Genomic DNA, 16,722 nt, shown 5'->3' with positions numbered 1-16,722 from the left:
TGTGGCCCTAGTTATAGACTAGCAATAGAAGAACTAATGATAGCGGAGCAAATAAAACGTAGGCTTAACTCAACCTCAAAAGTTAATTAAGAGGTGAGGTTTGTCAAAGACCATATAAAGAAATCATCCACCATTAAATCACCTATGTGGGACTGGTCAACACTCTCCCACCTGACCGAAATTGGACATCTATAATATTGGGAGCTCAAAATCGGGCAAACAATATAATGAATTAAAATGAGATTGACTCTGATATCATATTAAAGAAATGAACGTTAGGCCTAACTCAACTAAAAAAACTAATTCCGGAGTCGATGATTGCTCAAGACCATATAAAAAAGCCATTTAACACCTAAAGCACCGACCTGCCCGGGACTCAACATGCAGAGATAACAAAGTACAACCCCTATCTTTTTTTTTTTTTTTTGGATGACATAATTTTTTCATCATGTCGCTTTGTTGGTTCGACTTTCATTAAGAGGTTGTTTGGATTGACTTTTTAATAGTAGCTTATAAGCTAAAAGCCATAAGTTGGGAATACCCAACTTTTGACTTTTGGCTTATTTTTATACTTTATGAACATAAAAGTAAGTGCTTAAAAATAATTTTTATCTTTTCCAAACATCAAAAAGGTAGAAAAAAGCTTAAAAGCTAATAATCACTTAAAATAAGTCAATCCAAATACCCTCTAAATCACTCGGTGAAAATGTGTCTTCGTTTGAAAGAAAGATGAATATGAACATTTGAGTTTAGAGCTGACAAAATTTTGGCAAACAAAAGATGGAAGTGGTCACAACTTTGAAGATATAATAAATCTAATATAGCATTCCTTGACAAGAAAAAGATTTAATTTATCGATTTTAAAACTAATACTAGTAAGAAAGTGGAATTAATTTATTGGACTAGTACTGGCTTAACTAGATGATGAAAGATGAAGCTCAAACTCGCATCTACATTTATGAACTAATGTTTATTGTCTATCGTAGTATTTGACTGTTATGAAATATAGGAAATATAGAGTATGGATGTCCACTACACAAATATAATGCCTCTTCCATTATCTTCCACCATCTTAATGGTTCTTCCATTATCTCATATATTGAATGCATATGGTAGCACTATAAATAGAGGCATAAGTTTTCATATGGAATGTACTTGAACACATCTTTGGATGAATAAGAAATCTCTCCTCTCTTGTCCCTCTATTTCTATTGTTTTCATCCTTTACTATTGTTACTCTTTTAGCTTAATTTACAACACGTTATCAGCACGAAGCTCTCTAATTCTATTTGCATCGTTAGTTCGAGTTCGGCTTTCTTTCAGGTGAAGTCTTATTTATCTGTTAAGATTCGATAAATACTTAGTGGCGGATTTATTTGTTTTAAACATACTTACATTTGGTTTGTGGCTTGTGATCTTTCTGTGACACATACACTGAGATTAATATTAAGCTAAAAAGGATAACACGCTGAATCTTGAAACTTCAAAAGAGATATTTTTTACCACCATGTTATGTTAATTGTGCAAGAATCTCTCACCTTTATTTCCTATACAGAGAGGTTATGCTATAAATTTTGCATTTAATTGATTAAAAGATGACAATACTATTCGTTTGTTAAGAAATCTACAAATGTGCTTTAGAAGGAAAGCCAAAAGGCAAGATTAAGAACTATAAAAGTTAACTAGAGTTTGATCACTGTCTTAATCACCAGGATACATACCTACACAAAAAATTGGCAAGATGCAATCACTCATACCAAGATACTAGGATCAAAGCAATTTCAAAACTTTGCTTCTCTTTGATGTTTTTATCATATGTTCTTACTAGACCATTGGAGAAGAAAAAAATGAAACAGGAAAATATTGAAGGGGACATGATCTTTAAGTATGAGGATATGGACAAATTAACAGTGACGAGAACATCTAAAAACAACAGCCGTACTCGATGATATAGATAAACCACGCCAAGAAGAAATGTTAAAGTAGACAAAAACTAATAGAGAATGCAGAATGGACAACATATCATAGCACGGGCTGGTCAGCACTTCACCATGTCAATTTTAAAACTGATAATTGCAACATCACTATAAGATGACATCAGGGGACATAACTAGCTTTACATATATCACATGACAAATAATGAGCAGTAAGAAGTCATTTCGATATACAAAAAAAAAAAAAATCGAATGAAAGGATTAGCCCGTCTAAACTTAGCCCACCTAATTTATTTAGATAGGACAGAAGATGTTTGTGCATCGAGAATATCTAAGCTTCAATGTTTTTCAGCAGACATTGCAAAATGATTATGAGGATTAAAACACACATGATATATTAACCGTACGAGTAATTTTTACTTTTGGTTGTGCATACTGCTTGTGGAAGAAAAATGGTTATTGGTTCGTGGAAATAAAAATACTATTTTGAGATTATGTTATTTTTATTATTTCTAACTCAAATATTTTTATGATAGTTTTGATCATCATGTCGAATTTGTCAAAGCTTGAGTTTGTGGCACTTGATATCTCCGTAAAGAATTACCTATCATGGGTACTCGATGCTGAAATGCACCTAGACGCCAAAGGTCTTGGTGCCACGATTACTCAAAATAATACAACATCGAGTCAAGACAAAGCGAAGGCAATGATTTTCCTTCGTCATCATCTGGATGAAGGATTGAAAGTTGAATACCTGACAGTGAAAGATCCACTTGAATTGTGGACTGGTTTGAAGGAAAGGTATGACCACATTAAGGTAACGGTATTGCCCAGGGCTCGTTATGAGTGGATTCACTTACGGTTACAAGATTTTAAAACTGTATGTGATTATAACTCTGCTGTTTATAGAATTACGTCCCAATTAAAATTATGTGGGGATAATATAACTGACGAGGATATGTTGGAAAAGACTCTTACGACTTTTCATGCCTCCAATTTGGTATTACAACAATAGTACCGTGAAAGGGGTTTTAAAAAGCATGCTGATTTGATATCATGTCTTCTTGTAGCTGAGCAGCACAATACCCTTTTATTGAAAAATCATGAAGCCCGTCCCACTGGAACTGCTCCATTCCCGGAAGCGAACGTGGTAGCAACACATGGCCCAACTGAAAGAAGACAAAATAATCGGGGCCATAATAATGAGCGTGGGCGTGGCAGGGGCAGGGGACGATATAATAATCGTCGTGATGGTGGTCACCATAAAAGGGAGAACAATATGGGTTATCAAGGCAATCCTTCAAGGAACAACTGTCATCGTTGTGGTTTGAAAGGTCATTGGAAAAATGAATGCCGGGCACCTGAACATTTTGTCAGGCTTTATCAAAATTCCTTCAATAGAAAGGCGAATAGAGGTGGTGCCTCTTCTGCTAATGCCCGGGTGGAGTCACACATGACTTTTAAAAATAACGATGAGGCAGGGCCTTCACGAAAATATGAAGATAATGTTGAAGCTAATTTGGCTTTGAAAGATGATGATTTTGATGGGCTTGATGATATTACTCATTTGGAAGTTGAAGACTTCTTTGGAGATCAAAATTGAGATTTGATCGTTTCACTGGGGAATGTGTTATGTTATTATTTTTATTTATGTTTTTTAAGTTGTCCTTATATTGTTTTATTTTCGAGAAGTACTTAAGTTCTCTATGTTGTTTTATTTTCAAGGATTAGTAATTAAGTTTTATAATGTTAGTTTCCGTATTTCTTACGATGTATTTTTGTTTTTATGAAGATAAATAAAATTCCTCAGTCTTTAATTGGATCCAAGATGAGTAATGGAGATATGTGCCTTTTGGATAGTGCTACAACTCACACTATATTAAGAGAAAAGAAATATTTCTCTCATTTGGTTATGAAAAGGGCTTGTGTTAATACAATATCTGGTAGTACAAAATTAATTGAGGGCTCTGGAAAAGCGACCTTATTACTACCTGGAGGAACAATATTGGCCATTAGTGATGCACTATATTGCAGCAAGTCTCGAAGAAACTTATTAAGTTTCAAGGTTATTCGCCAAAATGGCTATCATGCTGAGACTGCCAATGAAGGAAAGGTTGAGTACCTTTATATTATTACAATGAAAGCTGGGGAAAAGTTTGTGCATGAAAAATTACCCGCACTTTCTTCCGGGTTGTACCATACAAGTATTGGTGCGGTTGAAACACATGTTGTAGTAAATAAAAGGTTTAATGATTCTAATGATTTTATCATTTGGCATGACCGGTTAGGCCATCCCGGTTCTAGTATGATGCGCAAAATAATTAAGAATTCACATGGGCATACTTTGAAGAACCAAAAGATTCTTCAATTTAAGGAATTCTCTTGTGCTGCTTGTTCTCAAGGAAAATTGATTATTAAACCATCAGCAACTAAGGTTGGGATTGAATCCCCCACATTTCTGGAACGTATACAAGGTGATATATGTGGGCCAATTCACCCTTCATGTGGACCATTTAAATATTATATGGTCTTGATTGATGCATCTACAAGATGGTCACATGTGTGCTTATTATCAACTCGCAATATGGCTTTTGCGAGATTGTTGGCTCAAATAATAAGGTTAAGAGCACAATTTCCAGATAATGCGATAAAGAAAATTCGTCTTGATAATGCTGGTGAGTACATCTCAGGCCTTTAATGATTATTGTATGGCCACAGGAATAACAGTTGAACATTCGGTTGCTCATGTTCATACTCAAAATGGTCTGGCAGAATCAATGATTAAACGGCTACAATTGATAGCTAGACCATTGCTAATGAGGACAAAACTTCCTGTTTCGGTATGGGGACATGCTATTTTGCATGCAGCAGCACTTGTGCGTATAAGGCCAACCAGTTATCATGAATTCTCCCCATTACAATTGACTTTTGGTCAAGAGCTAAATATTTCCCATCTTCGAATTTTTGGATGTGCGGTATATGTTCCAATTGCTCCACCACAACGCACAAAGATGGGTCCCCAAAGAAGGTTGGGGATATATATTGGGTATGAATCTCCTTCAATTTTAAAATATTTAGAACCGATGACTGGAGATTTATTTACAGCAAGATTTGCTGATTGTCATTTTGATGAATCAGTATACCCAACATTAGGGGGAGAACATAAGCAGTTGGAAAAGGAGATAGACTGGAATGCATTATCACTATCTCATTTAGATCCTCGAACAAATCAATGTGAGCAAGAGGTTCAAAAGATGATTTATTTGCAAAATGTCGCAAATCAACTGCCAGATGCATTTACTAATCTTCTAAGAGTTACTAAATCTCATATTCCAGCCGCAAATACTCCAGTTCGAGTTGATGTCCCGGTAGGACAAACGGTTAATGCAAATGAGTCTAGGCCACGTCTGAAACGTGGTAGACCAATCGGTTCCAAGGATAAAAATCCTCGAAAAAGAAAAGAAATAAATGATCAAGATGATCATCATGTGAGGGAAATTGCTCAAGAAGAGGCCCGAGACATAATAAATGATAATCCCACAGAGAAGGTCCAGATACTTCAAAATAATGATAGTGAAGAGATCTCGATAAGTTATGTCTCGACGGGGAAAAGGTGGAACCGAAATGATATTGTGGTCGACAATACTTTTGCATATAATGTTGCTGTTGAGATAATGCAACAAGATGAGGATCTTGAGCCAAAATCTGTTGATGAACGTAGACAGAGAAATGATTGGCCAAAATGGAAGGACGCAATTCAAGCAGAATTGACTTCACTTGAAAAACGTGAAGTTTTCGGACCAATAGTCCGAACACCTGAAGATGTCAAGCCAGTGGGGTACAAATGGGTGTTTGTGCGAAAACGAAATGAGAAAGGTGAAGTCGTAAGATATAAAGCACGACTTGTGGCACAAGGATTTTCGCAAAGGCCTGGCATTGATTATGTGGAGACATATTCTCCTGTGGTGGATGCAATTACCTTCAGGTATCTAATAAATCTGGCAGTTCGTGAAAAGCTTGATATGCAACTGATGAATGTTATCACAGCCTATTTATATGGCTCATTGGACCAAGAAATTCTTATGAAAATCCCTGAAGGATTCAAAGTGCCCGAAGCATACAAAAGTTCGCAGGAAACCTGTTCAATAAAACTTCAGAAATCTTTATATGGATTGAAACAATCAGGGCAGATGTGGTACAATCGTCTTAGTGAATATTTGCTAAAGGAAGGATATAAAAATGATCCTATTTGTCCTTGTGTTTTTATAAGAAGGTATGGGTCTGAATTTGTCGTAATAGCTGTGTATGTTGATGACTTGAACATCATTGGCACTCCTAAAGAGCTTTCAAAAGCTATAGAGTGTTTGAAGAAAGAATTTGAAATGAAAAATCTAGGTAAGACAAAATTTTGTCTTGGCCTACAAATTGAGCATTTGACAAATGGAATATTTGTCCATCAATCAACATACACTGAAAAAGTTTTAAAGCGTTTTTACATGGATAAATCACATCCGTTGAGTACCCTGATAGTTGTGAGATCGCTTGACATAAATAAAGATCCATTTCGACCTAAGGATAATGATGAAGAGCTCATTGGTGATGAAACTCCATATCTCAGTGCAATTGGAGCATTGATGTATCTAGCCAATAATACCCGACCAGATATATGTTTTGCAGTAAGTTTATTGGCAAGATTCAGCTCCTCCCCAACAAAAAGACATTGGAATGGTGTTAAGCATATATTCAGATATCTTCAAGGAACAATTGATCTGGGATTATTTTATTCTTATGAATCCAAGTCAGATATGATCGGTTATGCAGATGCAGGATATTTATCTGACCCACATAAAGCCCGATCTCAAACAGGCTATTTATTACATATGGAGGTACAACTATATCATGGCGTTCAATGAAACAAACAATAGCTGCCACTTCTTCAAATCATGCGGAGATAATAGCCATTCATGAAGCTAGTCGGGAGTGTGTTTGGTTGAGATCAATGACTCAACATATTCAGGAAATGTGTGGTTTTCTTTTGAAAAGGGATATTCCAACTATATTATACGAAGATAATGCTGCATGTATCGCTCAACTGAAGGGAGGATACATTAAAGGAGATAGAACAAAACATATTTCACCAAAGTTCTTTTTTACTCATGATCTTGAAAAGAAAGGTGAGATAGATGTTCAGCAAATTCGCTCAATCGATAATTTGGCGGATCTGTTCACTAAAGCATTACCAACCTCGACATTTGAGAAGCTGATATACAAGATTGGAAAGTGTCGTCTTCGAGAATTAAAGTGATATTTTCATCAGGGGGAGAAAATACGCGCTGCACTCTTTTTTCCTTGGTCAAGATTTTATCCCATTGGGTTTTTCTGACAAGGTTTTTAACGAGGCAGCAAATAATGCGTAATGAGGCACATATATGGACATCCAAGGGGGAGTGTTATGAAATATAGGAAATATAGAGTATGGATGTCCACTACACAAATATAATGCCTCTTCCATTATCTTCCACCATCTTAATGGTTTTTCCACCATCTTAATGGTTCTTCCATTATCTCATATATTGAATGCATATGTAGCACTATAAATAGAGGCATAAGTTTTCATATGGAATGTACTTGAACACATCTTTGGATGAATAAGAAATCTCTCTTGTCCCTCTATTTCTATTGTTTTCATCCTTTACTATTGTTACTCTTTTAGCTTAATTTAGAACATTGACCAATTTTTTTGCTTATTTAATGGTATTCGTCAGCCACAGGTTTTGATGAATTTAATATTCACTGATACAGTCTTATTAATTGGAATTTGTATCATGTAGGATTTATTTGAAGCTAAGGAAAATACTCCCTAGCAGGAGTATTTGGTAGACTTAATTATGAGCACAACGAGTATATATGACTGGAATTGGCCAATTTGTTTGCTTGATGGGGTTCTATTTAATCCAAATTCACTAAAGCAGTGACAAATTGGTGGTATGGTTCAACTTGAGAGGGTTTGGTTTTTGGTTGGTTTACTGTTTTGTTTAGAATCTTTGTTTACTAATTGTGCCAATTAGTCAGGACAATAATACATGTAGACCCTCCACAAGACTACAAGCATAATTTCAGAATATTTGCCTAAACTTTCTTCTTTATACTTGTCCAATTACGTTCTTAAACCTTTTTCTTTTCTTTTAACACCTAGTCCTGTTAATTCTTATAAAAAAACACGTAGATGGATTTTTAGTTTAATTTGTTGGTCCCTTAACGAACAAGAAAACAAAAGAGAGATGTTCTAATTTGGTATGTCATATATACGCTTAATCTGATTGTTTTTTTTTTCTTTTCAAAATTGTAGGATATAGTTTTTATTAGATGTTTTCTCATTATAGACGAATCGGCAAAAGGGAAAGGGAAAAAAGAGGATAGAGTGAGAATTGAACTCATATCTATTGTGTATGATACACTCCTCGATGTACACCATTAAATTATAATCCTTGGTTGTAATTAATTGTAAGATAGTTATTCTTTTGATTGTTAAAGCTTCCCATTTAAAACTTGACAATATGAATTAATCTTGCAGCTTTGATTCGATGAAGTAGTGGAAACTAGAATATTACCAAAGTATATTAGGAGTAGTTGTTATATAGTTGTTACATCCAAGCTAAGTAACATTATCATAATCCAAATTATCCAATCTCTTTGTCATTGAAGTTTGATCTAGCCAAGTCAATAAATTGCACTACAAGAAAGTATAGAAATGGCAACAAAAAAATTAATATTTGGCAACAACTTAGTTTTATTGTTGGCAAATGAACTTTTTTGTTGCCATAATATTGATTATTGTTGCAAAAAATATTTTTGGCAACAACAAAAAACGTTGTTGTGCGTTGATGCAATAACCGCCGTTGGGAAAATTCTATACAATTTTTTTTTTTTTTGCCAAAAGTACTTTTTGCAACAATAATCAATCTATGGCAACAAAAAAAAATTTTGTTGCCAATTTTTTTTTCCTGTAGTGTTGATTTGATTGCAATTTACAACAAGAATATCAGCCTAACTCTTAATTGGATAAAATCACTGAAATTTTTCCACAAAAGGTCTAACATGAATATTGCAAGAACATAAGCCCGTAAAGCTTGTTTGTAATCCATCCAATCATCCTAAACGACAGGAGATGGGAATTGTTCATGTTGACTAATTTAAAGTTCAAGCATTTGCGAATTTTAGTCATGGCCCAGCTTAATTTCATACATAAACATGGGAAAACTACTTGCATAATCAAGTAAATTAATTTTTTATAAAAAACATTAGTAATCGCTAATGTTCCTGAATGATAATTAACCAACTATCATAAGTAAACGATATGAATAACAAAATAATTAAATTGTTACACTGTCAGCTTATTTAACTTTATTCATAAATTCATAGTATTATACATACATGTGTGCGTGGGGGTGTGTGTGTATTGTACTTTTATCTAAATAAAAGGAGAAAATCAAATCAAACCAATCTTGTGGATTCAGAACAAAAGTAGCTGCCTCCATGTGTTATTGCTTTCTCCTATTTGATACACTGACTTCTTATATGATAGACTTTCTCTCATGAAGAAAATATTCCTCAAAAATTAATTCCATATCTAGAAAAAGGTAAAAAAAAAAAAATGTAAATAAAAAGAACCATGAAAGGATGATTCAACAAGTTGCTAATTCATCCTGGAACTGTTTTGGATTTATTAGGGAATTTCAATTGAAGCTTTATATGATAAGTAGCTTCCAAATTATCAGAATTAATAGCTTCCTTTTCTGTTTGTACAAAAACAGCTAGGCCACGAGCAAATGCAAAATAGCCAGTGCCACCAACAACATTCAACTCTTCCTTATTATCATTTGTCAAACTCTTAGCCTCAACACTAAGACTCCCACTAAATTCTTTGTTATTAAACGTAAGATAAATAATGTTAAACGCTGAATTCGCGAACTCTTGAATTGGGATGATGAAACCTTGAGCTTTTCCAACTACACGAGACGTGTTTTCCGGGCCTTCTGTAAGAAGGCGATGGAAAATTAAAGCGCCAACGTCTTTTGGAGTTTTTTCGGGGGATAAATTGGAAGCAGGAACTAGGGGTTGTTGAATATATAGGGATAAATCAACCCAAGAGGGGTTTCTTGATTTGTTTTCTTGGGGTATTGGTGAAAATATTGCTAAGAGAATGACTGAAAGTATTGCTAGTAAAACTGCAGTGCAAAAAATGATTCTTGCTATCATGATTAATATAACAAATAATGGTATTGATTGAAGACTACTGGGCTTGTTACTGTGTCCTCAAAAGAAATTAAGCTGATTGAGGAATAAGATTTTGAGGTATGATTGTTTTGGAGAGGTTGCTTTTAATACTGTTCCTTTTTAGGGGGTTTTGTTAAATTTTTAAAGGTTTTGGTTACTTAACCCACCTTTTGCCTTGTCCACCTATGTGACCTTTTGCCTTGTCCACCTAAACCACATAGAACGAATTGCATCATCGAGTTTACAGATAAGTATTTTGATCAGTCTTGCTTGTTGAATAGAACTTGGTTATCTTTTTTTCACTTCAACAATATATTCTATCTTTCTTTTCACATTGTTAACGTGAGAATAGTGAAGGTCTGGTTGGATACTTATGGTCTCGCGAGCTTGCTGAGATTAGAATTTCTGATCCTATGGTTCGTATTATTTCCTCTCGATCACCAAGCTATTCAATTGTTTACTGATTGAAACCTAAGGTGGATGGGAGTCAGCTTGAAGTAACGGTAAATTTGCCTCCATGTAATATATGAGTTACGAGTTTGAGCCGTTGAATCAACCATTGAGGCTTGCGTAGGGTAAGCAAGTCTACATCACACCTCTTTGGGATGCGGTCTTTTCCTGGAGCCTGAGTGAGAGTTGAAGACTTCGTCCATCGATTGAAACCTATAGTAAAGTTGTTAGGTGTGTGAATAAAGTCTCACATGAAAAGTAGAAAAGAAAAAAAAGCTTCTTATAAGATGTAGTGATACACTTAATGATGTCAGACCTTTTTGGAAAGGCTTAGTCCAAAGTAGATTATGACAATGTTAAGAGTATATCTTGGGGTTGTTTTAGTCCAACAACTGATACCAAAGCCAACGAGAAAATCGACTTGACTCAAAATGAGCAATAACACACAAATTTAATTAATTAAGAGTATCTTTAAATTGTATGGTTTAGTCGATAAAAGTATCACCGGCTAAAAGATCTAAAAGCCAAACCTAGTCAGTACCAATTAATCAATAACAAACCTTTAGAAGATCAATTATGGGTTGCATAATGACTAAACCAAGTTGGTGTAGTGGGTAAATATAGATTATATAGCATGATCAAATAAATCATAGTATATATTAACATTCCACATGCATATGGGGGCAACTTATTAATGAAGAAAGAACAATTCATCAACATTTATTCATGTTGAAAGCATTCATTTCGTCCATTGTGTCACATACGTGTTCGACACTGTATCCGAGTCAAGATGATGACATTTTATTTCACTTTCTTCATAGGACCAACTCACTTTTTGGTCCCTATGGAAGTAGAAATTGTACAAAATAACAAAAAGAAAAAGACACTTGGATTTTCTCCCTCGTGAACCTCTTTTTCCAATTACCAATTACAATGCGACACATCACATGATTTAAAATGGACACATGATTCTTTGATTGCAACCAAGCTCCCGGAAGAGCATTGCAATTATGGATATATATGGACCTGAAATCTTGACATAATTTGTTATTTAGCATAGTTTAAATCAATTTTAAATCACAAGTATTGTGGTGGAGCAGTAAGTATTCTTTTATTTTTAATTAGAGGTTTCAAGTTCGAGCTCTAGATATATAATCGTCTTTGTTTGGAAGTGTTTGACCCTCAATATGAGATTTCTCAGCACAAATCTGAATTTAATTGGACCCAAATGCAGATACTAAACACAAAAAAATAGTTTTAAGTCGATTTTAGTTCTCATTCAATTGTTTTCAGTAGAGTTTTTAGTAATTATTCTTACGCTTGATAAAATGTAGACATATGTAATAATAAAGGAAAAGCATTAAATTGTTACCTCTCCAGTGACGGAAAAGATCCCAACCATTTGTCTTATGCTTAATAAATACGTAAATAAACAATGAAACAACTTTGAAGAATATATGGTACTTTTAAATCATATGATTGCACCTACTGCTCAAGTGGACGGTTTGCAGGGCATGGTACTATGATTCATGATCTTAAAATTTTAAGAGTTTAACTTCTATAAATTTTATACGCTAACAAATAATTTATTTTACACTATCAGTTCGTTTAATATATAATTACTGTTGTCTGTTGATCATCTACCATAACTGGGATTAATACCCTTAAATATAATATAGGGTAAAATTTTGTCCCACTATCAATGTAAGCACTAAACAAAAGCCTTAATATATGTTTCGTACGTTACATGACTTAAATATGTCTGGAGAAGAAATTTCATATCCTTCACCGTATTATTGCAGATCGGTAAATCATCTTTATGTTTATACCCTTCGTTACCAGAAATTGACATATCGGTTTGCCTCCCTCCATATATGTTTAATGCTAGCCTTGTTGACTTCCAACAAGTATTTAGCTAGCATTTCGCCATAGATTTTCAATTTTTTTTTTTTGAAAAACTTGATTTGGGTGAAGTTTTTCAAGTTTTGAAAATGTGTTTGGCCATAGTTTTTCAAAACATATTTCGCCTTTTGTTTTGGAAAACATGAAACATTACTATATACATAAGTTGTAAAAACTATCAAGAATACCCAATCATTACAAAACATACATACTTGCTAACCCCAAATTATGTAGAAGATGACATTTTAATAACAACAACTAATAACACACTTACTAGGTACTATAATTCAAATTACAATACAAAGATCCATATGTGCAAGAAAAAAAAACGGTAGTAACTAGCTATTCTTTAATATAATCGTCCCACATTATATGAACAATCTCTTCACAACAAGCACCATACATTTCTTTATAGAAGAGACTGCTTTAATTGTGGAAACATGGTAGATACGCTTTAATGGAGGAGCATGGTAAATAGCGTTAGTTGGGTCATAAATAAATGGGGCTTTTTTATAAAATACAAAAGCTTGGGGTAGTTTTTAAAAGTTTTGAAAAGGCCAAAACATAGATCTTGGCCAAAAACAGGTTTGAGCCAGAATTTGGGATTTGAAGATTTGTTTTCAAAATCTGTCAAAATTTTATGGCCAAACAAAGATTTGAAAATAAATCTTCAAAATATGGTCCCAAAATCTATGGCCAAACGGGAGTTTAGATTCTTCAATATCAGTTCTCAGCAGCTGAGTGTGACACCGTATGCCATCTTCATTAATAAGTTTGATAACCAGTAGACGATTTGTATGTTGTAGCCACTTCTAAATCTTTGTATCCCATTTCTTTCGTTAATTGGGACCTTTTTTGTGCCTATATATACATGAATGGTCACTTAGTACTCCACACTGTCCAAGAAAAAAAAAAAGGTACCATGAGTACTAAAAACTACCTAAAATTAATACTACTCCAAATTTTATTCTCCTTATCTTGCCTAACAACCAGCCAACAACCAGCAGCACCATCCACAACTCCAATAACTCCCACACCTGTGCAAGACATTGATGGCCATGAGCTACAAATTGACTCAAAATACACAATTTTACCTACTCAAAAGGGAAGTAGTGGAGGAGGTGGTGTGCTAGCACTAGCACCTAAAAACAGGCCATGTCCATTTTATGTCTTGCAAGAAAATCTTGAATCATCAAATGGCCTTCCAGCGAGATTCATGCCAGTTGACAATAAACAAGAAGTCATAAATTTATCAACTGATCTAAACATTGTGTTTTTTGCTGCCACAATTTGTGTTCAATCCACAGCGTGGAAGGTCGGTGGCACAGACGAGATAACAGGCCGGAGGTATGTCATGAGTGGTGGCATGACTGGCCGGCCGGGGCTTGAAACATTAAGCAATTGGTTTAAAATAGAGAGGTATGGAAATGGGAGTTATAATAATACTAATAATAATCGGAATTATAAGATTGTGTTTTGTCCAGGAGTTTGTAGTAATTGTAAAGTAGTGTGTGGGAATGTAGGTGTTTTTAATGAGAATGGGAAGAGGTGGCTTGGGTTGAATGATGAACCACTTGTTGTTAGGTTCAAGAAAGTGTTGAATTAGCTACCAAGAAGTTGAACTTTAATTATGTCATACTTTTTCACAACTCTTTTTATTTTTATGTGTTATACTAGCAGCTTTAGTAGTATGTCCTTTCTCCGCATGTGAATTCCTCCCTTGAGGAAGGATCTATTGTAGGCGTGTAGCAAATCAATTCAGATATATGTATTTGAACTTTAACTACATAAAATTCCAGATATTTATTTGATGTTGAACTTCATCAAACTTAATATCAGATACCACATGTCTGAAGTGTTCCAAAGCTGATAAACATATAATTTCTTACGCACCGCGATATATTGCTTAACTGATGGTGCCGAAATCGGGTATCCGTGTACTTCGACCCCCAAAATAATCATCATCAGAAGAAAACAATTTGAAATTAGACAAGGGGCCCAAAGTAGCTAAGTTTGGACCAATCCCATTTCTCCCATTACTTCTCATTCTAATCATTTTTTTGTGCGGATTGCCCTTCAAAAGACACAGGTTTCTGTGATGGCAGATGACATCTTGAAGAATGTCGAATTTGATGCACTGCGGATTGTTTTTAATAAATTCCAGTCAGTTGTCTCATTTTTGCCAACAGTGTCCACTGTACTATCTCCAGAGGTTGTGGAGAGGGAGGCTGAATCAGGTGGAAAGCTTGGAGAATTGGATTTATATGAAGTTGAAGGTGCTGAGACAAAGTCAGAAGTTCTTCAGAACCTGGCTGAATTTCAGTTTTCGTGCGTTATGTTCAATGCAGTTCTAGAGAACGCTACTAGTGAGCAAGGAGCAAGAATGTCTGCTATGGATAGCTCCAGCAGAAATGCTGGGGACATGCTTGATCGTCTCACTCTTACTTACAACAGAACCCGTCAAGCATCTATCACCACAGAACTGATAGAGATCATATCAGGAGCATCAGCTTTGGAGGGTTAATTGGACAAGCTACCGCTTTGATCTGATGGAGAAATAAGAAAAATGTGTAGGCTTTTTTAGCACCCTGGGGCGACCAATTATCCGTTTTGATTTATGAATAATCTCTTGGTTGACTTTATTCCTGGGAAAATTGGTTTCACTGTTACAAAGATAGTCATAAATGCCTTTTGATCTGTTTCTTTTCATTTTTGTACTGGGCTTGAATGGCCGTAACTTGTTCAAGAAAAATTTCTTGAAAAAAAAAAAAAAAAAAAAAAAGCATTGGTCTTTAATTTTCTCCCCCTCAAATTGATGGTTTTAATTTTTGCTCTTCGCTAATACGTCAAGGTTTGGGTTCGAATCCCAGCTCAGTAAAAAAAAAAAAAAAAAAACAATTTCGCAAGACAGAGTTTTGAATGCAAAGAATTTTACATGAATTTTTCATTCAAAACTCTGCCTGCAAGGACAGTTTTACATTCAAAATTCTGCATGCAGGTAGAATTTTACATTCAAAATTCTGCCTGAAGCCTAGCTTTGCTACAAAACTCTGCCTTGCAATTTTTTTTTTTGACTGAGCGGGGTTTCGAACCTCAAACCTCTTGGTATTAGACCAAGGATAAAAATTAAAGACCACCAATTTGTGGGGCAAAAATTAAAGACCACCCCAAAATAAGGGCATTCCTGCGAATTGCCCTTATGGGTAGTATAACCGTGTTCAAGATTCGTGTAATCGTCTCGTCTTGCTTATTTAGTGATTTTCCAATTAAAGATTATATCACAAATTCAAATTTAATGGTCTCATTTTTGCTTATATCACAAAATCATACTTGCAATTGAATAAGTTAGTCTTTCCAAAATATAAAGTTACATGAATTATTACAAAAAAAAAAAAAAAACTATCTTATTGTTATAAAATATACTAGATGGCCTATGTCCAACACTTCGGATTATAGTGTATCTATGTATATGTAGTTGTGTTTATATATATATATATATATATATATATATATATATATATATATACTATGTTCAAAATACAATTAATATAATATTGTAGTTTGTGCTCCGTATCTAAAACTTTATTTTATTCGTGTTTGCTACGAAAATTTATTAATATTTTTTAAAAGAGAAGACTTGTTTAAAAGGAAACTATTTTCCTCTCTTTGAGATAAAACAATAGCAATATTTAAGCATCAGTTGATACTTTCAATTTTAATTCGATTAATTTAAAGGTGTAAAATACTTATTATTTTTTATCAAATTTTGATTTAGATAATTCTAATTCAAATTATTAAATTAATTTTACATGTTTAAAACGAAACAAAGTAGAAATTGATTTTCTAAATTGATTTTCTATTTAAACGAAGAAATACTATTTTTGATAAATATTCTCGGTTTAGCTCATTTTACTTGTCATGTTATCTTTTGGATGGTTTTTTAAGAAAACGTCGATTAAAATTATAATTTGACTAATTTACCTTATTCATTATTTGATCTCCATTTGATATATTTTTTTTACGACATTAATCTCTTTTCACATTTATTAGAGTAAGAATAAAAATAAAAAAGTAATTAAATTCTATCTTATTTTAAAATATAAATATTTTAAGTATATTTATTTTAGTTAAAATAAAAAATAAATGACATGGCAGAATA

At 34.0% G+C, this 16,722-nt stretch overlaps 3 protein-coding genes across 3 annotated transcripts; 2 read left to right on the top strand and 1 right to left on the bottom strand.

Moving 5' to 3' along the window:
- Positions 1 to 9,396: 9,396 nt before the first annotated feature.
- LOC132616035 (dirigent protein 8) lies at positions 9,397 to 10,266 on the bottom strand. The gene has a single exon (XM_060330645.1). The coding sequence runs from the start codon at positions 10,191 to 10,193 to the stop codon at positions 9,636 to 9,638; it is 558 nt and encodes a 185-aa protein (XP_060186628.1). The 5' UTR covers positions 10,194 to 10,266; the 3' UTR covers positions 9,397 to 9,635.
- A 3,119-nt stretch (positions 10,267 to 13,385) lies between these two features.
- Positions 13,386 to 14,374, top strand: LOC132615265 (kunitz trypsin inhibitor 5-like). The gene has a single exon (XM_060329836.1). It carries the CDS (start codon positions 13,435 to 13,437, stop codon positions 14,167 to 14,169), a length of 735 nt encoding a protein of 244 aa, XP_060185819.1. The 5' UTR covers positions 13,386 to 13,434; the 3' UTR covers positions 14,170 to 14,374.
- A 233-nt stretch (positions 14,375 to 14,607) lies between these two features.
- On the top strand, positions 14,608 to 15,310 carry LOC132615266 (ATP synthase subunit gamma, mitochondrial-like). Its single transcript, XM_060329837.1, has one exon. It carries the CDS (start codon positions 14,662 to 14,664, stop codon positions 15,085 to 15,087), a length of 426 nt encoding a protein of 141 aa, XP_060185820.1. The 5' UTR covers positions 14,608 to 14,661; the 3' UTR covers positions 15,088 to 15,310.
- Positions 15,311 to 16,722: the final 1,412 nt, after the last annotated feature.

The sequence above is a fragment of the Lycium barbarum genome, chromosome 10, assembly GCF_019175385.1.
Source record: "Lycium barbarum isolate Lr01 chromosome 10, ASM1917538v2, whole genome shotgun sequence".
Classification (NCBI taxonomy): domain Eukaryota; kingdom Viridiplantae; phylum Streptophyta; class Magnoliopsida; order Solanales; family Solanaceae; genus Lycium; species Lycium barbarum.
This window is presented reverse-complemented; position numbering and strand designations above follow the sequence as displayed.